Source organism: Coffea arabica, chromosome 8e (genome assembly GCF_036785885.1).
Source record: "Coffea arabica cultivar ET-39 chromosome 8e, Coffea Arabica ET-39 HiFi, whole genome shotgun sequence".
NCBI lineage: Eukaryota > Viridiplantae > Streptophyta > Magnoliopsida > Gentianales > Rubiaceae > Coffea > Coffea arabica.
In genome coordinates, this window is record NC_092324.1 from 47,672,344 (window position 1) to 47,694,193 (window position 21,850).

At 36.8% G+C, this 21,850-nt stretch overlaps 3 protein-coding genes and 1 non-coding gene across 8 annotated transcripts; 2 read left to right on the top strand and 2 right to left on the bottom strand.

Annotated features, from left to right (window-relative positions):
- The first annotated feature begins 695 nt into the window (after positions 1-695).
- Positions 696-1,196, top strand: LOC140012830 (uncharacterized). The gene has a single exon (XM_072061152.1). The coding sequence runs from the start codon at positions 696-698 to the stop codon at positions 1,194-1,196; it is 501 nt and encodes a 166-aa protein (XP_071917253.1).
- Positions 1,197-2,614: 1,418 nt separating this feature from the next.
- LOC113706780 (protein phosphatase 2C 53-like) lies at positions 2,615-8,374 on the top strand. 5 transcript variants are annotated; one of them, XM_072061402.1, is made up of 7 exons: positions 2,615-2,754; positions 3,156-3,275; positions 3,671-3,823; positions 3,951-4,981; positions 5,108-5,425; positions 5,512-5,617; positions 7,671-8,374. In XM_072061402.1, the coding sequence occupies exons 4-7, from the start codon at positions 4,103-4,105 to the stop codon at positions 8,003-8,005; spliced, it is 1,638 nt and encodes a 545-aa protein (XP_071917503.1). In that variant the 5' UTR covers positions 2,615-2,754; positions 3,156-3,275; positions 3,671-3,823; positions 3,951-4,102; the 3' UTR covers positions 8,006-8,374. The 5 variants fall into 5 exon arrangements, with proteins under 5 accessions (XP_071917503.1, XP_071917504.1, XP_071917502.1 ...); XM_072061403.1 differs by lacking the exon at positions 2,615-2,754 and adding an exon at positions 2,827-2,966; XM_072061401.1 differs by lacking the exon at positions 2,615-2,754 and having other exon boundaries at positions 3,134-3,275.
- Positions 8,375-10,214: 1,840 nt separating this feature from the next.
- On the bottom strand, positions 10,215-18,105 carry LOC113706779 (aminopeptidase M1). The gene is made up of 19 exons (XM_027228779.2): positions 17,766-18,105; positions 17,491-17,636; positions 15,951-16,053; positions 15,216-15,402; positions 15,030-15,123; positions 14,669-14,822; positions 14,462-14,566; positions 14,240-14,356; positions 14,048-14,161; positions 12,796-12,978; positions 12,361-12,643; positions 12,154-12,275; positions 11,963-12,060; positions 11,364-11,541; positions 11,162-11,276; positions 11,008-11,075; positions 10,815-10,889; positions 10,652-10,729; positions 10,215-10,552 (listed from the first exon to the last, which is right to left on the bottom strand). Exons 1-19 carry the CDS (start codon positions 18,006-18,008, stop codon positions 10,367-10,369), a joined length of 2,649 nt encoding a protein of 882 aa, XP_027084580.1. The 5' UTR covers positions 18,009-18,105; the 3' UTR covers positions 10,215-10,366.
- A 3,441-nt stretch (positions 18,106-21,546) lies between these two features.
- LOC113707542 (U6 spliceosomal RNA) lies at positions 21,547-21,649 on the bottom strand. Its single transcript, XR_003452266.1, has one exon. It is a non-coding gene; the product is annotated as a U6 spliceosomal RNA (small nuclear RNA).
- Positions 21,650-21,850: the final 201 nt, after the last annotated feature.

Below are 21,850 nucleotides of genomic sequence, written 5' to 3' on the forward strand. Positions count from 1 at the left end.
TAAATAAATATATTTTTGAAACAATTGTTTCATTATTTTTGGAAACTAATTTATTAACTTGCAAAAAAAAATTTTACTTTCCAAACATGTTTTATTTTTTGAAAATAATCTATAAACAAATACCCAACACTTAAAATGTAAAAATATCGTAATCATCAAATGGGACCCACAACTAGTTTTTTGTCTTCTCTGCGTGTAATGGCCATGATACGTATCATGATTATTATATTCCAAGTATGAAAAATGGTATAATTGTTGGCTATCGTAAAGGGTGTTACACCTTTGTTACATCCCATCGTGAATGGCTGCCAATCGCCAATTACCGCTCATGTAAGGCTAAGCTTACCCAGTAACAACTCGAAAATATATTGAGTAGTCAATAAATTTGGTTAACAAGTGTTCAACGAGTATTCGTTGGAGATACATCATTAAATATTAGTAATTTTTTCACAAAATTGAAGCTAATTCGGGATACAATCCAATGCTGGAGTGGTAATAAATATGGATATGCACATTTAGATGTATTAAGTGCATTAGCGAGTTCCAACAGGGAACTATTAGAAAACAGATTTCTTTTCTAGCAGGGAACTGTTAACTAGGAGTAGCTCTCCTGGAGAAGAAACTCGGCAAGATTTGAAAGGGAGGAGCTCTCGTCCAGAAAGGTCATAGTTCACGTCGAGCAGTTTATTGTGCAGATGGGTGCCGCTAGGCTATTTAAGCCGGCTCACTTCAGAGGAGACCAAGATTGCTCTTGGGCTTCGTTGCCGGTTAGTGCCTCGACTAGCATTCGGTTATCATCAATCTCTTGGAGGAAGCCTCCACGTGATGCGGTCAAACTAAATACGGATGCAAGTGTAGTTGCCTCTTGTGCAACGGGAGAAGGATTGCTACGGACCTTTGAGGGTAAGCTGGTTTTTGCTTTCTACAAAGAGTTTGGCGATGTAGATGTCTTGATGGCTGAGGCACTCGCCTTGGTTGCTGGCTTACAATGTTGCCGCTACAGAAACTTCAAGCAGATTTTGGTGGAAGCTGACTCCTGTTCGTTGGTTTGCCTTGTCAATTCTGACAAGGTTGCTAAATGGCCTGCTTGTCAGGTTGTGCGGCACGTTCGCGTTCTTCTCCAGGATCTGAACTCTACATTGTCACCCGTTTTCCGTGAAACCAACTCCGCGGCTGATGCCTTAGCTACTGCGTAATTGGGTGCAGATTCTTTCTTCACCTCATCTGAGTGAGTGCCTCCCTCGGCGTGTCAAATCAACTATCAGCTTAGATGCTCTCTGAGTTCCTTTTGTTAGAGTTTCTCGTACTAGGGAGTAGAGGGTATCACATTCTTTGTATAATATGCCTTTAACTTTCTGATCTAATACAATGAGGGGCTGGCAATGGCATCCCCCCTCCCACCCTGGTGGGTTTTTGCCAAAAAAAAAAAAAAAAAAAAACTAGGAGTAGCCATGGATCAGGTAGAAACTGGGAATCAGAATGCGCCTGATGGTTTGTTTTATTGTAATTGGGACCAAATTTTGGAAACCAGGACCGGAATCATAATCGTGACTAAGGGTTTAGTTTCAAGGTCATCAAAATTTTGAATCGAAATCGAAACTCACTGTTTAAGATCCGTTCAAATAGTCTGAAAAAGACATTTGCTGCCGAAACCTATTTCGTCAATTTAGAGTTCAATATTAATCGTTAATACCTAATACCAGCAATTCCAATCATAATCCAGCAACCCATTATCACATTCTATTTGTAAGTCTATACCCAAATCTAACTATAAGACCAATCTAATTTAATCATCAATGAGATATTTTTTCATAAAATTTGCATCATTTTTTCTTTTTCCTTGCATAGATAATACAATAAAGTTCTTATTTTCTTTTTGCATTCATTGTCATCTTTTATTAGAATCAACTTTGTAACAAACAAGTGTTTAAATATAACTAAAATAACTAAATTGTAACAGAAAGAAATTGGAACCGTAATTGGAATAAAATCGAAATCGAAACCGAATCGAAATTGGATATTTGAGAACCGTAACCATAACCATTCGAATAAAAAAGTCAGATTAGCTTTCACCTCTTAGAAAAATCGAAACCGTTAACTTTTAAACCAAAACCAACTATTTTAGAACTGTAATCAAATCTACCGTTAACACATTTAAATTATATCTAACTCATGGATTAATTTTTTATACACTCACCATAAGATCCATGATATTGAATTTAAATTTAAATTTGAAATCCAAATTTTACTTATATATCATGTATCTAATGATGGTAGTGGATATATTATCAGTGTATATAAGATTATTATGTAAATACATATAATTACAATTACAACTATTCCCATGCATTTAAATATTTTTCTAAATTGATACACTTTTTCGAAAAAAAAAAACATCTGAGGCTCCTCATAATCAAACTGTTAGAAAAATCCTTTGTCATGGGAAAAAAAAACTCACCTATTTTTATTTGTTGAATTGGGGAAAAGGAGAAAGAAACAAACGGGGGGAAAAGGGGACAAGCGGCGGTCTGGTGCGTCGTTGGATTGGATAAAAGAAAGAAAGTGAAGGAGGGAGCACGCAAAAGAATGGGTGGAGATGCTTTAAGACCATCTTCTAGATTTGACACCTGTCCCTCCTACCCTCCTTCTGTTTCTTTTTCGTTTCTTTTCATTTCTGCCGTTGCTGCTGCTGACCCTCACCAGTGACGGGCACTATATCAATTATTTTCTCTGTCCAAAGAAAGAAAGAAAAATGTTAGTTGTTCCCAGTAGTATTCTACTATTAATAATGCACACTGGCTTGTAGTAACATTTTCTTCTTCGTTTTATTTTTAATCTTTTCTTCTCCACTAACTTTGTTGCTCTCCCAAGTTTCAAGGTTCCCTCACAACCCCAAAAAAACAAATCAAGATTTTGCTGCAGTTACTTTAAGAAAAAGGATTCTTGATTAGACAAAACTCAAAAGGGCAAGCCTTTCTTGATCACATTTGACTGTCCCAGTAGTTATTTACTAATTCTAAGTACTGGTGGATTACCGTAATAAGCTAAGCAAACTTAATTTCAGAACCCCATTTACCGTTTATTGTTTTTCCTTTTTTGTTTGTTTGTTTGTTTGATTCTTTTGATGCTTTTTCCTGTCATATGTCTTTCAACAGACGTTACAAAAGATGATGTCTTGGGATGAGAGCGAAACTGAAAGTTAAGTTTCTGATTGTGGAGAAGACGAGAGGAAGAGAAGGAAAGGCTCTATTTACTACAGTTTCTTGATAAAATAGGTAGTCACTCTTTCAACTTCTACTTTCTACCTTCTTCTAACTTGTTTATTTAATTCTTTTGTGTTTTTTTGCTAATTTTTTTTGACTTTTGGGTTTTTTATTTGTTGCAAGTGTCATAATTGTTTGAAAAGGAGAGTGGCAAAAAAGAGTCAAAATTATAAGAAAAAGTTGATATGGGGGTTTCCTCAGATCCACGGTACCTCAAGGTTTTTATGTTAAAAAGGATACAACCTTTCAGTGTTTCCTTGTGAATAGAGGGGTCTTTTGTTTTTGCCTTTTCCTAGGTTCTTTCACATGAACCCTTTTCATCTCTCTCTTTCTTGCTTTCTTTCTTGTGTTTTAGGACAGAGGGTTGAATTTGAATTAATGTTTGTTTTTGTTTTTTCTATTAATAGAGTGACTGGCTGTAATTGGAGGATCCATCTAGCAGTGTATGGAGTGGACAAGTACAACGGAAATGTCTGGAGAACAAGTGAACAAGTGAGATAAGGCCCAGACAAAGTCTTCAAGTCTGACTTCTCTATATATGATTAAGCTTTCCAGAAATGGTAGTTTTTGTTCCTTTTTTGTACACCAGATCTGCTTGCCCATCCATTTTGCGTATTTCAGTTCATTAAGGCAGGGAGGCGTGAGCCGTGAATGTGGAAATTTATTATTTTAGTTATATTGCGTCAGGGATGGAAATTGGTCTGCTGAACCAGATTATTGGGTCTACAATCTTATCATTGATGGTAGAGGGAGGTGATGAATTAGTTTAACAATGACAGGTTGTGTAATTCTTGAGGGCCTGGAGGGTGACTTTTTGTTGTATTTAAATAGGGATTTTGATGGAGGAGATGTGTGTGGAAGTTGCAGTGCCATTTAGAATAGGTAATTTTGTCGGTGAAATACCAACTGAGGAAAGTTGTGTTGATGTCGTTGGGACAAGGTTGATGGATGATAGAACGAGCTCGTTTTCAGATTCTGAGGCTAAAAGTATGGCAGATTCAGTTTCTGGTGGGGATGAGGATTGCAATTTTGGTGATTCAGGGAGTGAAGTCAGTGTTGCCATGTCTTCTTTGCCTGAAGGGAATACAAGTAGGGAAGCTTCCTTACTTGATATGACTTCTGAAATTGAAAGCAACTGGCTTGCTAGTGATTCTGTTGTCCGTGAGAGTGAGGAGGATGATTCTTTGTCACTGGAAGGTGATTGTTCTCTGTCTGTGATTAGTGATTCTAGCAGCATATGTGCTGATGAAATTTTCCCATATGATGCAACATCTGAGATAGGGACTTCGAATTTTATTGAAGTTGAGAGGAGTATATGCAATGTTGAACTTGATGTTAAGGCTGGAGATACGACGCAGTCAAATGTTGGTGAGATTGTGCATGATTCTCTAGCTATCACTGTTGGCCTTGAGGAAGAGATTGCTGAAGGGTCAACCTCAAAATCATCTACAGTTGTTGTTGAACTCCCTTCCAAAAGAGGGTTAAGTGTAACAGTTGGCCGCAGCGTTTTTGAGATTGACTACGTGCCCCTCTGGGGAGTTAATTCAGTTTGTGGTAGGAGACCAGAAATGGAAGATGCCTTTACAACTGTGCCTAGGTTCCTGAAAATTCCGCTTCAAATGCTCGTTGGGGATCGTGTTCTTGATGGAATGACCAACTGTCTAAGTCATCTGACGACTCACTTCTTTGGAGTCTATGATGGCCATGGAGGCTCTCAGGTCCCCTCTCTCTCTGTCTCTTTCTCTGTGTCTTTGTCTATGTGTGCGTCTGTGCATGATTGCTGTAAATGCTGTCTCCAATATACATGCTACATATGTGCTAAAGAACTAGGATGTCATTGACAGGTAGCAAATTATTGCCATGATCATATGCATTCTGTTTTGGTTGAGGAGTTGGAAGCTATTATGGCCAGACCAAGTGATGGAAGTAATAAGGAAACCTGCCAAGAGCAGTGGAAAAGAGCATTTACCAATTGTTTTCTCAAGGTTGATGCTGAGGTTGGAGGGAAAAGTGGTCTTGAACCTGTTGCTTCAGAAACTGTTGGCTCTACTGCTGTTGTTGCCCTTGTTTGTTCGTCTCACATCATAGTTGCAAATTGCGGTGATTCCAGGGCAGTACTTTGCCGTGGGAAAGAACCTATGGCATTATCCATTGATCATAAAGTAAGAAAAATAAATTGGACTTTGGATCTTGATTATTTTGTCATTTCTGACCACCATGAGCTGATTTTCTTCTGGTTTTTTATTAGCCAAATCGAGAAGACGAATATGCAAGGATTGAAGCTGCTGGAGGCAAGGTTATACAGTGGAATGGGCATCGCGTGTTTGGTGTCCTTGCCATGTCTAGATCTATTGGTATGTGTCTAAATGTCTCTATGTTTCACACGTGTGTTCGGCGTCCTTGCCATGTCTAGATCTATTGGTATGTGTCTAAATGTCTCTATGTTTCATTTCATTGTACATTTATTGTAGTCAGCTACTTATTGTTGGAATTCATATGTGCTGTTTATTGTAGTACAGTGATGCCTATTGGCAGTTATTAACTGATATTGGGTGCTTTTAATGTATGCCCTATAAGCTAGATCAAAACGTGCATATTGCTATTGCAGGTGTCAGTTTATGTTTAGACTGGACAGCCATCAGGTATTGCTGGTTGGCGAAGTGGCCCAAGTGGCTATTTTCAAGTTCTGTAGAGCTCAATAAGTTATATGTGTATGCTATACAAATTAAGATAAGCAAAACCTAATGCTAAAGTTGGAGTTTGGAAAGCAATCAAGTTAAGCAGAAGGATCTCTAATGCATTATTCTTGTTGTGACCTTGATTTGCAAGCTCATCATTAAGATTGAGTCTCATGAAATCTCGTGTGTCAAAAGTCAAGCTTGGCTTGAAAGCTTAATGCAACTTCTTTATAGAGTTCATGTTTAAGTGTCTTTTATGAAATCCTGTCCAAACTTTAGTTAATAATGACAGGTAACCTGCATACATTTACTGCATTTTACCCAGTTATGGTAATACACATAAAGAAGAAGATACTATATGCATATAAAAGTCATTCATTTATGAGATGAAAAACAAAAAAGAACTTTTTTGGCGAGCTTTTTGAGCTTGGCTTACCCATAATACAGGAGTGACACTATGTTGACGTATTTCATATTAAAACCGATAGTTACCAAATAGAGCCAAAGCTATTGGCTGGCTGGAGTGTTTTTGTGGCCCTAGTTAGGTTTGTTGAGTTAGTACATAATTAATGTTGAAGAAAGCTCTGAACATGAGTGACAGTTCTTTGGAGAGAAATCATGTTCATTTATTTTGTTTCCTTTTCTTGGTGTCCAAATTTTCACTGGTGGTGATCAATATGAAAGTGCAGGACCTGTCCTTTTTGCTTTCCAATTCGAAGTATATCCCTTTGTTCCTTTTCCTTTAATTGACTGCATGATCTTAATTGTGATAAGGTGGAAGTCTATTTTCAACTATAGCTGGATTATAAGGAATGGAAATGAACACTACAAATTGAAGTCTTTGCACACTTGAGGAATAAATATGCCTTTTTCTTTTCTTTTCTCATGCATTATTAGTAATATGGCGCTAGATTCGTGATTCTTCCACTTTGTGGCTGTTTGATAAGCCAAGAAAAGTTACATTCAACTATAGCTGGATTATAAGCAATGGAAATGAACACTACAACTTGAAGGCTTTGCACGCTTGAGGAATAAAGATGCCATTTTCTTTTTTTTTTTTCCCCTCGTGCATTATTAGTAATATGGCGCTGTAGTCGTGATTCATTCCCTTTGTCGCAGTTTGATAAACCAAGAAAAGTTACATAAAACCAACACTATCCTTGACATGAGTCGTATAATTTACATGCACTGACAAAGTTTTCTTCCTGTTATTCACACAGGTAAATTACCAACAACCATTCTTTTTGGCTAATACAGATTTTTGTCATCATGCCTCTCTCTTAATATGTACATAAATTTGTATACTTGCATGCGTGCATCAATTATGCTTACCTACTCAAGCATGAATGCTGCTTTGTCCTGGATATTTCTGAACCACCCTTTACTTCTTCCAATAGTTATTGGCATGCAATTGTTCTTCAAAACCTAAAATGAAGTGCTTGTTAGGTACAATTAGGATTTGATGATGATATCTATCTTTTACAATTTTTGCGTTCCTATTACCGTATGAGAGCACGATGATGTTGCTGCGGATAACCTAAAATGCACGATTGAACGAACTTGACCAAAAATTCTATTTACATCTGCATATTGTTCTCGATTGGTATACACTTCTTCTTTAAGCTAGACTTTGGCAAAAGACATGCATTTTGGGTGAAGGTACCTCACTTTAAAGGCCAATTTAATTCCCTGCAAACTTTTTTTTTTATTTTTTTTACTTGTTTTGCAGGAGATAGGTATTTAAAACCCTGGATAATACCAGATCCAGAAGTGATGTTTATTCCTCGAACGAAGGATGATGAGTGCCTCATTTTGGCCAGTGATGGATTATGGGATGTTATGACAAATGAAGAGGTCTGTGACACGGCCCGTAAACGGATACTTGTCTGGCATAAAAAGAACGGTGTCACACTTCCCCTGGGGAGAGGTGAAGGCATAGACCCAGCAGCTCAAGCGGCAGCTGAGTGGCTCTCAAACCGTGCTATTCAGAAGGGAAGCAAGGACAACATAACCGTAATTGTGGTGGACCTGAAAGCCCAGAGAAAATTTAAGAGCAAGTCCTAACTGTGTGTATTCTCAAGTTTGCTCTCTCAATTCCTAGGGGTAGGGAGAATTATAATACAGCATTACCACAGCCCTTCTGTTTTTCACCAGGGCCATGCAACTTCCATTAGCGCGGGCATTTGAGGTTCTATGCCCAGAATTTGGAAGTCTTATGATTCTCATGCCAAAGTTCAACCTATGTAAATTTAGCTCGAAATAGTAATAGGAACATCAAGGAAGTCGAATGCCATCGGCATCAATTATGTTGGTATAAGCCAATGTACTGGCTTATTTGCCTCCGAGTTAAAGAAGTCTCTGTGAGGTAAGTCAAAACTTTTGTACGACTTTGGGGATGCCTATGCCTTGCAAATGAATAGCAAATTTAAGTGATTTAGAGGGGTTTTCCAGTAGGTTGGGACGATGCTTTTATGATGCTTGATTTTCATCACTAGATTGATGCTATTGCTTGCAGATGCCTAGTAATATATATATGTATTCTAGGGCTTTCTAATGGCTGGACTGCAGGCTGAGTTGATGGGGTCAACTTATTCAGAAATCTATTCCTATTCCTGCGAATCCAAATTTCGTTGAATCTTTATTCTTCTTTTCTACCTCTTTCTTTTGATGGATTAATAACAAAGAAGGCGTAAGAATGGTTATAATGACCTGTTGGTGGAGCAAGTTTTCATTTTATTTCAAGGTACGCAATTCATTTTGCGCAGAAATTTGGACATCTGGTCGTTTCGTTTCCCAAGTTTGCTTAATCTACCATTTGGGCTTTGTGCCAAATAAAATGGTAAACAGTAACCATCAGTAAATTCTTTTCGTTACCTAACAAAAGGTTGCAGCTTGTGATTTGTGAAGAGTAGGTATGTTGCTTGTGATGGTGGTATGTATGACACTTGAATTTACCACCAAAAGAAAAAAAAAGAGTAAAGGAATGCGGCTTAAATACCGAGCTTTTTCCGCAAATTTTGAGGAAAGGCTCCTGATTCTGTAGTTTGGTAAATGCAAGTTGTTCTCTCTACAAAATGTTAGGAAGACCAATTAAAACTGGTGGCTCAAAGTGTTTGAGTTGAGGCTTCAATTATTAATTAATTTGTGAGAAACTTGTGCTAATTGTAACACTTCGTTGGGTACTAATTAATAAAATCCAAAGAAAGATCCTAGGATGGCTGGAACTCCTAACATCCATACCATTACATAGTTTTCAATTTACATAAAATACGTCCGTTACATAAACTTGTTAACCATGAGTAACACGCATCCAAAAATAGCAGTATGTTAAACCAACTCATCATACATGATCATTGACAGATGACTTTCACCATTTGCCTGGTTATACAACGAAACTACTCCCTCCGTCCCACTTTGATAGTCATGTTTCTTTTTTCACACAGTTTAAGAAAAAGTAGTTAACTTTGTTGGAAAAGTAAATTTAGATTGCTATTTTCCTAAAATACCCTCACATTAAATATGATACAACTTTGTGGGAACTTGAATTGATGGTAAAAAAAGAATCAACTCTCATTAAATGGGGTAGGTTTATAGTAACAACTACTTACATTGAATAAGGGTATTTTAGGAAAATTAAAATACAACTACATTCTTCAATTGGAAAGTGGACTACAATTTGGGACAGATGAAAAAGGAATACAGGACTATCACATAAGAAGTATAGTATTTTCTATTCTTAAAAATTCAATGAGTGTATCAGTATACTTGTCTGATCTAGTAATTCACACCCTAGCCTCCATACAAGCCTCCTTAAACTTTCCCCTCCCCCTATAGAGTAAAAATAGGAGTAGATTAGTTAGGTACCATTGTCGACATAAAAAAAAGAAAAAAAAAAAAAAAGAGACTTAAGTTACAAAAACAAACTAATGAATAACCCACTTCTTTAATATTAGGAATTTCCATGTTTTTGTCTATTGTTTAAGAGTGTCCTAATTTAAAATCACTTTTGTAAGTGGACTCAATAAATAGTAGATTAGAGGATATTTTAAGGACTAGATATGATATACTGACTCATTTCCACTCCTCCACATCAGCCACGATACCATGCCATGTGATCGGATACGCCAAGTCTAGCATTGCTGGTTGCACTTATGCTTCTGTTTTTCCGCCACCCGTGAAATTACCATAAGAGAAACCAGTAAATATAGTAATTGGTTTCATATTACTTCTCTAGGAGCTATCCAATTGGAATTCTAGCGGTAGAAGCAACAGCTAGAAAGGAAGATTGGCCATTTATTTATATTGTCACACTCATATTTCTGGTAGTACACTTGAAAAATGAACTTTACGATAAATTATTCACGAAAAAAAAAACCGGTAAAAGAACAATGTTGAGACGCTTCCCAGGCCAAGGGGAAAACCACACTATGATTTCCTATATGCCAGCCCCGTCACTACATCTTCAAGATTTTTCTCATTTTGAATGCTTTGGACCCACTTTGCATTGATATGAACTCTCTCTATGCTCTGCTTCAAGGTCCTGGCAATAAACGGCTTCATGCGGCTTGCGAAAAACTCCTCTACTTCTGCTGCCTTCTCATAGGAGGAAAACTACAGAGAGCAGAATACAAAGGCATTAGCAGGAAAACTAATTCAACTGCGTTACCAAGAGATAATGCAAGGAAATCAAAGTACACATGGAAGACTCACCGGCGACACAACTGCACTGATGAAACGAGTAACCAAAAATCCAGCACCGTAAGTTTTAACTATCTGGTCCCAATTATCCTACATTTGCATGGAAAGAATATAGAACCATTAACATGATAATTTACACCAAATTACGAGTCTGTTATAGTTGGATACCACTTACTTTCAGCCATTTCCAAGCAATTTCACGTCCCTCTCTACTAACACCAAGCCCGTGAACAACATCTTGACTTCGCACCTGCATCCAGTACACAGCTTAGAAAAAGAATTCTAAGACAATTTAGATACCAAGGAACTTTAAGGACAATAATATGAAACTGCCACTCTTACACAATAGCCAAACAAATCCATAATACCTCAGAAGACAATAAGAAGTTGAGAATTTCAAGAATGACTTCAGGATCCTGACATGATCCCAGTGAGCCTAAAAGAACAAGAATTAATGTAGTTTCAGAAAAATAATTAACTACCACATATTATCATCAGCATAAGTCGGTGAAAAAAAGTCACCTAGTATTCGTGTTTTCTCCTGGCTGAGGTCAGACTCTCTGTAAACTCTCAAAAGAGAATCGTAGCATGACCTGTTTGATTTATTAACTTTCTGCATTACGGCCACAAACACAGCCTGTAACAAAACAATTTTGGCCTATGACTTCCAGGACTCAAAATATAGCATAAACTTAATATCCAGATAAATGCTTAATTTTGTTACCCTTCGCAAATCTGGTGGAAGAACAGGTGTATCTCTATCATCCAGGAATATGCTGAAGCGCCTACTTGCTTCTTTTTGAGTCTCTTCATGTCCAAATAGAGCCAGTGCAGTCAAGAGTTCACCCCGCAACATGGCATCTAGATGGCTCTCCCCAGGCTTGGGATCCCAACCTAGTCTCCTGCAGCAAAAGAATAAAAAATAAATATAAAAATAAAACTTACAGTGTCATCATTCAGATTGCATCTTAAGTAGGCCAATTTATGATCTTGGTATGCTCCAGATGAAAACTTACAGAAGTCACCTTCTGGTCTCAAGGATGTATTCATTTATTGCAGCTACCGTATTGCATAAACCAACGATAGAAAATATCATACTTGTCTCGTTATGGATGCAAATAACTATAAATCTCTTGGCCAAATGGCACCGGATCACCAAAAACAGTACTATTGTCTAACATATTTTCTTGTAGCATTCGCTAATAAGCATGTCCACACATGTTGAAAGTCATGTACTACAGAACACAGCAATATGGTTGTAAACACTGTCGAAAATGCTGGCAGATGTGGAAGTAACAGCACTACATCTGTTAAGGAGCATACCCTGCAGAATACTGGAAAAGATTGATGAAAAAAAGTTTAATGTTATCCAGTAGCTGAGGAACAGCATCGGCAACAACTCTTGCAACCTTAGCACTTATCTGCAAGAATTTGAAACAGACAAGGGAAAAGGTAATCAGAGGTAGAAGCACGCTTGAAGCGAAAAACCACTTACACTAAGGTATAGGACGTACACTAATCAAGTTAGACAAAACAGTGTAATCAATCTCCTCCTTGTAAGCACCCATCAAGGCAAGCAGAGAGGCTAAGGACTGCTGACATGCCATCGACAAGGCATATGAGTCATCCAAAATTCCTGTTTAAATGAGTTATTGCTGTTGAGTAACCCTTTTCATTTTATGGAAATTTGGCAAACTGGAAAGTATTTTAAATCAAAGTACCATATCGATCCATGGTTGACAAGTACTTTTTCTCGATTGCATGTCTTAGTCTTGCTGATAGATCGTCATCATATTTTACACGGTAGAAACCCGCCTGGTCCAAATTGATTTTCACCCAAGAACTGCTTTTAGACACTGAGGCACCTAACAATTCTTTAATATCATGAGCTTCAGATTTTGCTTGCAGTAAAAAGCTTTTATGAGAATCATAGGATCCACAGCACAGAGTTACTGGAACAACCCATTGACCATCTCCAGGAGAACCGCTAAGTAAAAAGTGTGACTGCCATTAATTGGAACATATTAATACTGAACATCCAGAAATTTCAAAGCACCTAACATGCTGCACTATATGAAACATCGTGGTTAAGCAATGTATATCAAGCTCCAATTTGGCAGCAAAAGCAGTCATATAGTTAGGTCAGTCGGGAAAACCTGCTCCAATTCCAAAATCTGGTCTTTCAACTTGGCAGAGACAACTGGATATCCTTTCTGCTTAGTCCACGAATTCATTAGCTTGTTCACAGGCTCTCCAGATGACTCCTCGAGGACAGACCACAAATCTTCTGTTTTTGCATTTGAGCAAGCATATTTTTTAATGTATGAAGCCAGTGCCCTCTGAATAAAGTTAATAAAGGAAGGGGAAAAAATTGTCAATTTACAATTAAGTGGATAGTTGTTGTTGGACAAGTAAATCAAGATTAAGAACCAATGTGAAAAGAATCAGCTATGAACAACAAATGATGCCAGAGCCCCTTCCCTAGTCGGATAACGGAGATTTGACAAAGCGAATGTCAAACAGATGGAATCCTGTCGTAGCTTTGCTTCTGAGTAGAAATTTTCTTGAAGAATCAAAAGAATTGACCAGCACGGTCTCTTGTGTTTTTTTTTCTTTTTTGGCTTCATTTACAAGTGAAGGTCAGAGATTGCTTTATCTTGTGTTTTAGTGTCGGAGAAGAGCATCAAGATATTGACTGCTCTCACTTGTACAAGAGTTTCCTCATGACCAGCCCATAATGCAACTTAGTGTCACTGCCCGTTGTATTAATTATGTCCATGCTATGCGGTGACTTTTAAAAGATCCATGAATCACACAGCATGGTGAAGGAGTCACTCTTGCAGAAGAAAGTTTCATCAATAGGAGCATTCTTTTAAGATACGAGATTTCAGTGGAGTGTTCGATGACTGGCTTTATCATCAGGTCATGAAGGATACTGTTTCCTGGGGTAAAGAACCATGAACTAAGTCATATTTTAAATGAAAAGATTCTGCTCAAGGAAAGAAGCCAGGATGAAGCCCCTACATGGTTTAGTTGTATCTTCTGTATCAAGAATTAAGGCATATATCTTAAGACCCAGGGAATTTAAAATAGCGGCATTCAACAAATCTTTTGCTAGACATATTTGCTCAATACATAGCTGATTGCTATATTTATCTAGATTGACATGCTAAACAGCAACCTCCCATTGGGCCAATGGAATGCCCCAACTACATGGTTGTGTTATTCTATATGTGAAGCATGGATATGACTTTTTTTTGTTTTTATCTCAAGTTCTCACTTGAAAAGTTGGTGCGCGCAATGACTCACCACACGCTAGACTTCTCACTTCTGATTACAAACATTTTCCATGTAGCTTTCTAACAATTGAATTATGGATGATCCAAAGGAGGAAGGAAAAAGATGAACCTGAAAACATTCAGCACCAAGATAGCTCTGTAACATCCGAATCACAGATGCACCCTTTCTGTAACTTATTGAATCAAAAATCTCATCAATCTCAGCAGCATGATTTATGTCTACCTGCAAAGAAGGAAGATTTCACGACATGAGAAACATCAAACGTTTCAAGGGTAAAAACAGTAAGCCAGGCTCATTCACCTCAATTGGATGCGATTCTGAAAGCCCGTCCAACCGAAGTCCCTCGGTACTTTCGTCAGTAAATTGAGTCCAAATTTGCCATTCTGGGAATAAAGCATCAGCTGCTAAATAGCTAACCTGAACCCAAAAGGATAATAAAAATAAAAAAGAAAATGCATATGTCAATAATCATACAGGAATGACTGTATATTTCAAAAGCCAATATTTTCCAAACAGATGTACCCATGTTGCAAAGCCCTCATTTAGCCATAGATGCGTCCACCACTCCATTGTCACAAGATTGCCAAACCACTGGTGTGCAAGTTCATGGGCAACAACAGTTGCAACCTAAAGGAATCAATAATTTATTCATTCAGACAATTAATTGACAAACAAGCAAAACTCCAGCAATGAAACCACGATTTTCAGCACATTCATAAATCACGATACCCTCTGCTTGTTTGCAGCTGCAGAGTGTTTATCATCATATAGCAAAGCCGTTTCTCGATATGTAACTAGACCATAATTCTCCATCGCCCCAGCAGCAAAATCAGGGATTGCAATCATGTCTAATTTGGGAAGGGAATATGGCAGAGCAAAGTACCTGGAAGTGTGATGCAAAACCAAAATGCATTGGAAAAATGTAGTCCAAGAACCTAAATAGATAATTTTAAGACATGCTGAAATTAAACAGAAGTGAATAAGAATATATAAGTTCCCAATAAGCACAAATGAATTGCATAATGCTGAATTATAACAAAATACATCTTAGAGAGAGAGAGAGAGAGAGAGAGAGAGAGATGCAACATACTCTTTATATATACCAAGCGTTTTGACTGCAACATCTAAAGCAAATTTCCCCTGATCTACCTTGCCAACCTTGCAGTATACTCGTACAACAACTCCTGCAAGATGTGGTATTTTCTTATCGTGAAACAAAAGAACATTGATGACATAATTAATAAAGCCAAAAAAGAGAAAAAATTTAAATCTATACCATCAGGAGTTTGATCTTCGACATGGTCAAATAAACCAACAACAACCGCCACCAAGTATGTAGACATGATAGGTGACTCCTGATAGGAAACTGTCTTAAGATTTCCATTCACCTTCTCTTCAAGAACTGGCATGTTTGAGAGTGCAACGAGTTCCGATGGTACTTCCAGCGTTATCTTGAATGTAGCCTGAACATGAAGAGAATTATAATAAGGAAAATCAGGCTATTTCAGAATTCCATATTCAATTAAATCTGGAAATATCATTCAGGCAGTCAATTTCAACAAACCCTGATACTTTATTCAAAAAACAGAAAAACACTTTTAAATACAACACCTAAAAGCAAAAGATACACAACTGATGTACTCTTGCGCAACCTATGATTTTAATCTTGGTAATGGCTAAAATTATGATTGCTAATACATGATATGACATGAAAAAGTGTGCTCTGTCAACAGGTGAGATGACATAAAGTTAAAGATGGAACTTGTAACAAGCAGTAGACCGCCAAAAGATTTGGTGGAATCTTAGCAATTAAGACTATACTTGAGATTGATTCTGTATGTTTCATCCATTTCTCCTCTACTCCCACTTCCCACAATTGATACCTCCTATGTACCTTTCATCCTTATTGACCATATTAAATTAGCCAGCTCCACAGACATACAATAACTGCAGACATCACAGCGCACACAGATATGCAAACATACAGAAATCGCAGAGAGAGAGCAAGCACCTTACAAGCTGGTTCATCCCAGCATGGAAAGCATCGCCTAGCATCCGCTGGTTCAAACTGCGTCACAGCAATGTTCTTTTTCTCTCCATTATGCTCGTAGACACTGAACAAAGGAAATTAAACCCATTACTTAATCAGAAAATTACTTTAAATAAGTTATCGAAAAAAGCATACATCCTGCTGCTGAGCAAGATACATAAGTACAAAGTATCAGACCATAATTTATTGTTAATGAAAATGTGTGGATAAGTTAAGATAAGAAATGCAAAGCTTTTACTTGTTAACTGAGAAAGCAAAGTACATAAACACTTTCAGAAACACAAATGCACAAACTAAGTATATGCACCTTCGACTTCTGATAACCTTCTTGAAATTTATTTATAGGAAAATGAATATCTAAATAGATACCTAACAGGCTGAAGATTTGGAGACTCAATTACGAAACATTATATAGACAGACAAAAATAGTATAGGTAAAGAATATTCGGTGGACAAGTACACACAGCCATGTGAATACTTTTCAAATGCAGCAGCAGAAGCAGTGGCAATGCCAATCATCATTTTACTTGGATTCATTGGTTTTAATAGCTTTACAACCCGCTTGACAAATGCTGTGCTAAGAAATTGTATAGAATGAGTGCAATTTATTTGGAATTTTGTTCCTACACTGCTTCTTTCCTCTTCGTAGGTGAAAAAAGTTAAGCTTTTTGTTAACGAGTTTTCTAAATGAATGTAAACAGACTATGGATTCTTAGGACATACATTCGTATTATACGTTTTTTAAGCAAAAAGGAATGTAAATCCTTCAGATTTTCTGCCATAAACAAGATCTCACATGCATTTTTACAATTACATTCCGATTCTACAATCCCTTCCTTTATATGACCGTAATTTGATCTTCAAGAGAACCCAGAAAATTCAGGTAAAAGGACTTTTATGGAATTTTGCTTTCTTTTGTTGCCAAATATATAATGATGAGTACTAAAAGAAACACAGTAACAGGAAAGAGAATCATTTTTTACACCCGTTTAGAACATTTCCACAAGGGGAAACAAAACTTTACTCTGAATATACCACAACTCTACAAAGGGTAGAAACTCTCAATGGAAAACACAAACTTTGAAAAGTCAGTTGAAAAAACTGTCTTATACAACCTCCATCACTTAACTATGGGCACATAAAGGTGAGAAACGAGCCTGGAAAAAATTTGAAATAACAGATAGCAATTGCATTGGTCAACACAACAAAGCATTTGAAAAAGATACACCCAATCTCACCGTATTGACCAGCATATGATTAACGAGGGACCTCCCCCTCCCCCCCCTCCAAAAAAAAAAAAAAGGTGTAAAAAAATGCACTACTAAGACCTGAGATATGCAAGCATAAACAGAAATCTACTAAACTCACACATGGATGCATAACCTAATAATACGTAGTGTGTTTACTTACGCACACAGATAAAAAATTGAGTTATCAATGTGTTATATTGGTTTATTTATTAACCTGAATACGGAAGAGCGAAAAGTAAGTTCAGAAATACCTTCTGTAAAAGCCTTTCATCCTGTCATTTAGGGTTCCATCAAAGGAAATACTCAAATTCCCAACTCCGATCGGCAAACTCTCAGCGAACTCCAGCACCAATATCTCATCCTCTTCGCACAGCTCCACGGCCACCGCGTCGAAAGCCTTAACTCACAGAAACACCGGCCAATCATGATCGATTGCATCCAAAAAGGCAAAAACAGAGCGCATGAGGAATTTAAACAAAGCAATGCAAAGGAAAGCAACTTTAAGAAAATCATAAATACTAGGTACCTTGTTGGAAGAGGATGTGAAATGAACGGAGTTGGCGCGGACGGAGAGGTCGGCGGCATTGAGAACGAGGAACTTAGTATCGGAAACGACGTCGACGGAGATGTCGACGGTGCCGGAGAATTTGCAAGCGGTGAGGTCGGGTTTGAGCTTGAGATCGTAGCGTTTGGGCAGGGCGAATTTGGGTAAGCGAGGTTGACGTTTGAATTGCTGGTATTTGCTGTTGGTTGTTTCCTTTTCTGCCATGGCAAATGAGAGTGTGAGCTCAGAAAGCTGTGTAGAATTCGATTTACACTGGAGACGGATGGAAGGATGGATAATGCATGGATATATATAGGGGCAGTTGCGTACTGTTTAGGGAAAGGGAATGTGTGAAAGTGACACTCCGCCCTTTCCTTCTTAAAATACTCACTCTACTCTAATAACAAAGGTGAAAGACCCCACCAACTAGGTGGTGGCCATTGAATGGCCCAGTGGTTACGATTTTGAGTTACTCTTTTAGGATAATTTCAGAAATCTCCTCTGACTTTTCTGACGATTACGGTCACCTTCCCTAAACTTTGAAAAATAAGTACTTACTGCCCTTAATGATATGAAGGAACTATGGATAACCTTCACAGATTTACAAATTTCAAGTGGAAATGAGTTTGAAAGAGAAAAATAGAAATCCCTTTTTGGCAATACTTCTTTATCTTAAAACTCTAATGTCATCTAATCTAATACATTATATTTCATTTCCGATTTTTCTGACTAGATTTATTAATCAATTTACAAAAAAGTCGATCAACCAATTAAAGAGGCATTTGTTAAAATAAGTATCTTCAAAATTTACTTAATCAAGAAATTATCCAAAGTACGAAAAAAGAATGTCAACTTCATCGTTTGGATTGCGATTTTCCTCAGAAAAATTACTACGTTTTCCGTGAACACATTTTCCTATCACCTTTTTACCTCACATATATTAAATCGTTACAGTAATTTTTTTACAAAAAATTCAGAAAAATGCAATCCAAACGGGGCAATTAGAAATTTTCCAACAACAAAAAACTTAATTGAAATTTTCACCTAATGAATAACAGTAGTGATAGTTGGCTTTTTCATCATTTAATTTGTTTTACACATCATAGAGGAGTAGTATTAGATATTCATTGGAATTTTTTTTTTTTTGCTCACATCACCAATTGTTACCAAAACATACTCTGTAGGGGAGGTTTTCATAATTTTTTAAACCTCAGGGGAGGTGACTGCAATTATTAAAAACCTTCCCTATTTTTTTAAGCTGAATTTTTTCTTTAATAAATTGCATTTACATGGACTTGAGTTTCAATAATTATCAATAATTATGAGTAGGGGTCAACTAACAATTCAATTTTGCAAGTTAGTCATCCATTTATACGGTAGGAGTTCAAATTCCATAAGCTAAAACTTCAAAAAAAAAAAAAGCATAAAAAATGTGTCAGCGCACCTCTTTGGTCTAATACGCATTTTTCATAGTTTTAATTACTTTAATGTCTGTGTCTATCGTATAAATATGTACGTATCATGATTTTTAGTCGCTTAATGTAATAGAACTTTTCTTTAATAAAGTTCAATTACGTAAGCTCAAACACGAGTTGGCCATTGGTTACGTGCCGGGAGTTCAAATTCCATAAGCTTCTTGTATGGCCTAATTCAATTAAAAAGGTATGGGAAAGGAATCGATCGATTGGAAAGTGAAGGTCATTTTAATTCATGATGCCAAACTTCATATATGCTATCATCGCATAAGCATCTACTGGTGGTAGATTAGACATGTTCAAGACTGAAAACAGAAGCAAAGTATCTCATAGATTATAGATAAGTTTAAGCGGTGTGAGAAAACTGCTAGGAGATTATTTCCATTAAAGGGGGTATCTCTATTGTTTAGTTTTATGCTTTTTGATTCTCGTTTTTTTTGAGTAGTAAATATTTAGAAATGGGGTTGGAGGTAATAAACAAAACCATTGTTGTTATGAAACTCTTCAATTTAGCTAGATTAAAAGAAAAAAAAAAAAAAAAAAAGTGCTACCGGTATAATTTATCTTTCCACTAAAAATACTTGGGAAGAACTTGTCCCAATAATGAATAGCAAAGAAGAAAATAAAGAATGTACTGTGGTAAATTTTAGGAAGCGTTTGCTCCTTCGAGTTTCGCACTTGAACTAGGTTTAGAATTTGATGGAATCTTTCATTGATAATTATCTGAATATGCTCATCACTCGGCCAAATGACTGCCTAGTTGATCGTTTCTACAGGAAAATTTTTACATTTTTTTAAAATATATTTTCAAATTACTTTTTTTTTTTAATTTTATATACATCAAATCATTAAGATACATTTTTCTATGAAATCTTCTAAAAAAAGCAATCAAACTGGTTAAATTATACTACGTTGTTATAAAGTAGTTAGCCAAGAATAGATTCACGGCTTGATTTTTTTATATTGATCTTTATTCTCCTCGATGATTCTTGACAATTGGTATCTGCACTTTAATATGTATTCCTTGAAAAAAAAATATAGATGCTTTTTGTCTAAATTCTGATTCCTGCTGCAGGGTAAAGGGACAGTCATAGATTTAAATGGAAGCACCCCACAAATCAGGGCTAAGGAGCAGAAAGACTAGGAAAGCAGGCCTAGGTAAAATCAAGGGGATGCTAACCCAATAAACCAAGAAGAGGGACAATAAAAGATGAAGTTGTCATGGCTTAAACTCCATTCAAAGCAAGGGAAAATGCTAACCAACCAAGGCAGTGAATTAAAACCCTTACTGGGGGAACAGCATCACATAGGTTATGTACCATTACCTTTTTTTTTTGTCGATATAATAGATTCTATACTACAATTACTCATGCTCTCTACACTAAGGTGATAGGGACTTAAAGAGGTGAAGGGGAATTCGGTGAATCACCTCCGATCCAGACGGGTTCTATATTACAACTACTCCTACTCTGCACTAAGAGAAGGGGGACTTAAAGAGGTTAAGGAGAGTTCGGTGAATCATCTTTGATTCAGACGGATTCTATATTACAACTACTCCTACTCTTCACTAAGAGGAGGGAGACTTAACGGTGAATCACATCGGTGAATTACATAGGTTATGTACCATTTCTTACAACTAATTGGCTAGTTATCTTTTGAGTCTTCAGTGAAAATTGTAACTCGTCAATGATTAATTTTGTAATTAAATGTAATTACCAAAATACTTATTGGGTGTCAAGAGCCTCAGGACATCCAATTTCGTGATTGAAAAATTGAGTTCAAACTTCACACCAGCTGAAAGATATAAGCCTAAAACCTGCAATGATGAAACGAAAAAAGATGAAACAAAAGAGTTTAAGAGGATATAACCGTGCAACATGTTTTGGTTGATGTCAAGAAAAGTTTTTCTTTCCAATTGGTATTTCATTTTTATAGCTGATCAGTAATTATATGCACTGTATAACCAAGACATACAAATACAAGACATTATTGTCATTTTTGGAAGGAGTGACTTGTCAACAAGATGGACAAGTGGTCTATTAACATTTTGTAAAATGGTTTGCGATTAACTTTCACAGTTTCACGTCAGGATTCATGCTCACAATTATTTTCTTTTGTTGCTTCGTTAATCAAGATGTAATGTCCTATACGGCCAACTTATATTAAAAAAAAAAGAGCTAGATCAAAGATGAATTAAGTAAATTGAGAACCTTAATGAGGGAGAGAAATAACATTTAGAAGTGGATTCTCAGTCCAATTAGCGTGGAAGGAATGGAAGACAGAAAAAAAAAAATTTGGACCATTTCTCGATTTGTGCGTGTCATCCTTGCGCAGGGGCCATGCTAATCTTCTCTGTATCGTTCCAATTTTATCGGATGTCCCCGAAGGGACGTCCATGATGATGAAGGCGCAAATAAATAAAGTGGTTTGTTTGCCTCTCTCCTTTCGATGTGGGGCAAAAGATTGTTGGAATTTTTGAGCACAGGGTTGCCTAATCTAATGGGCCTATGTCATTATCGATTAATGGCTAATGGACTTTAACTCTTTTCATGCCCGTGTTTCTTGTTGAATTGAGTCATTTACTTTTAACTG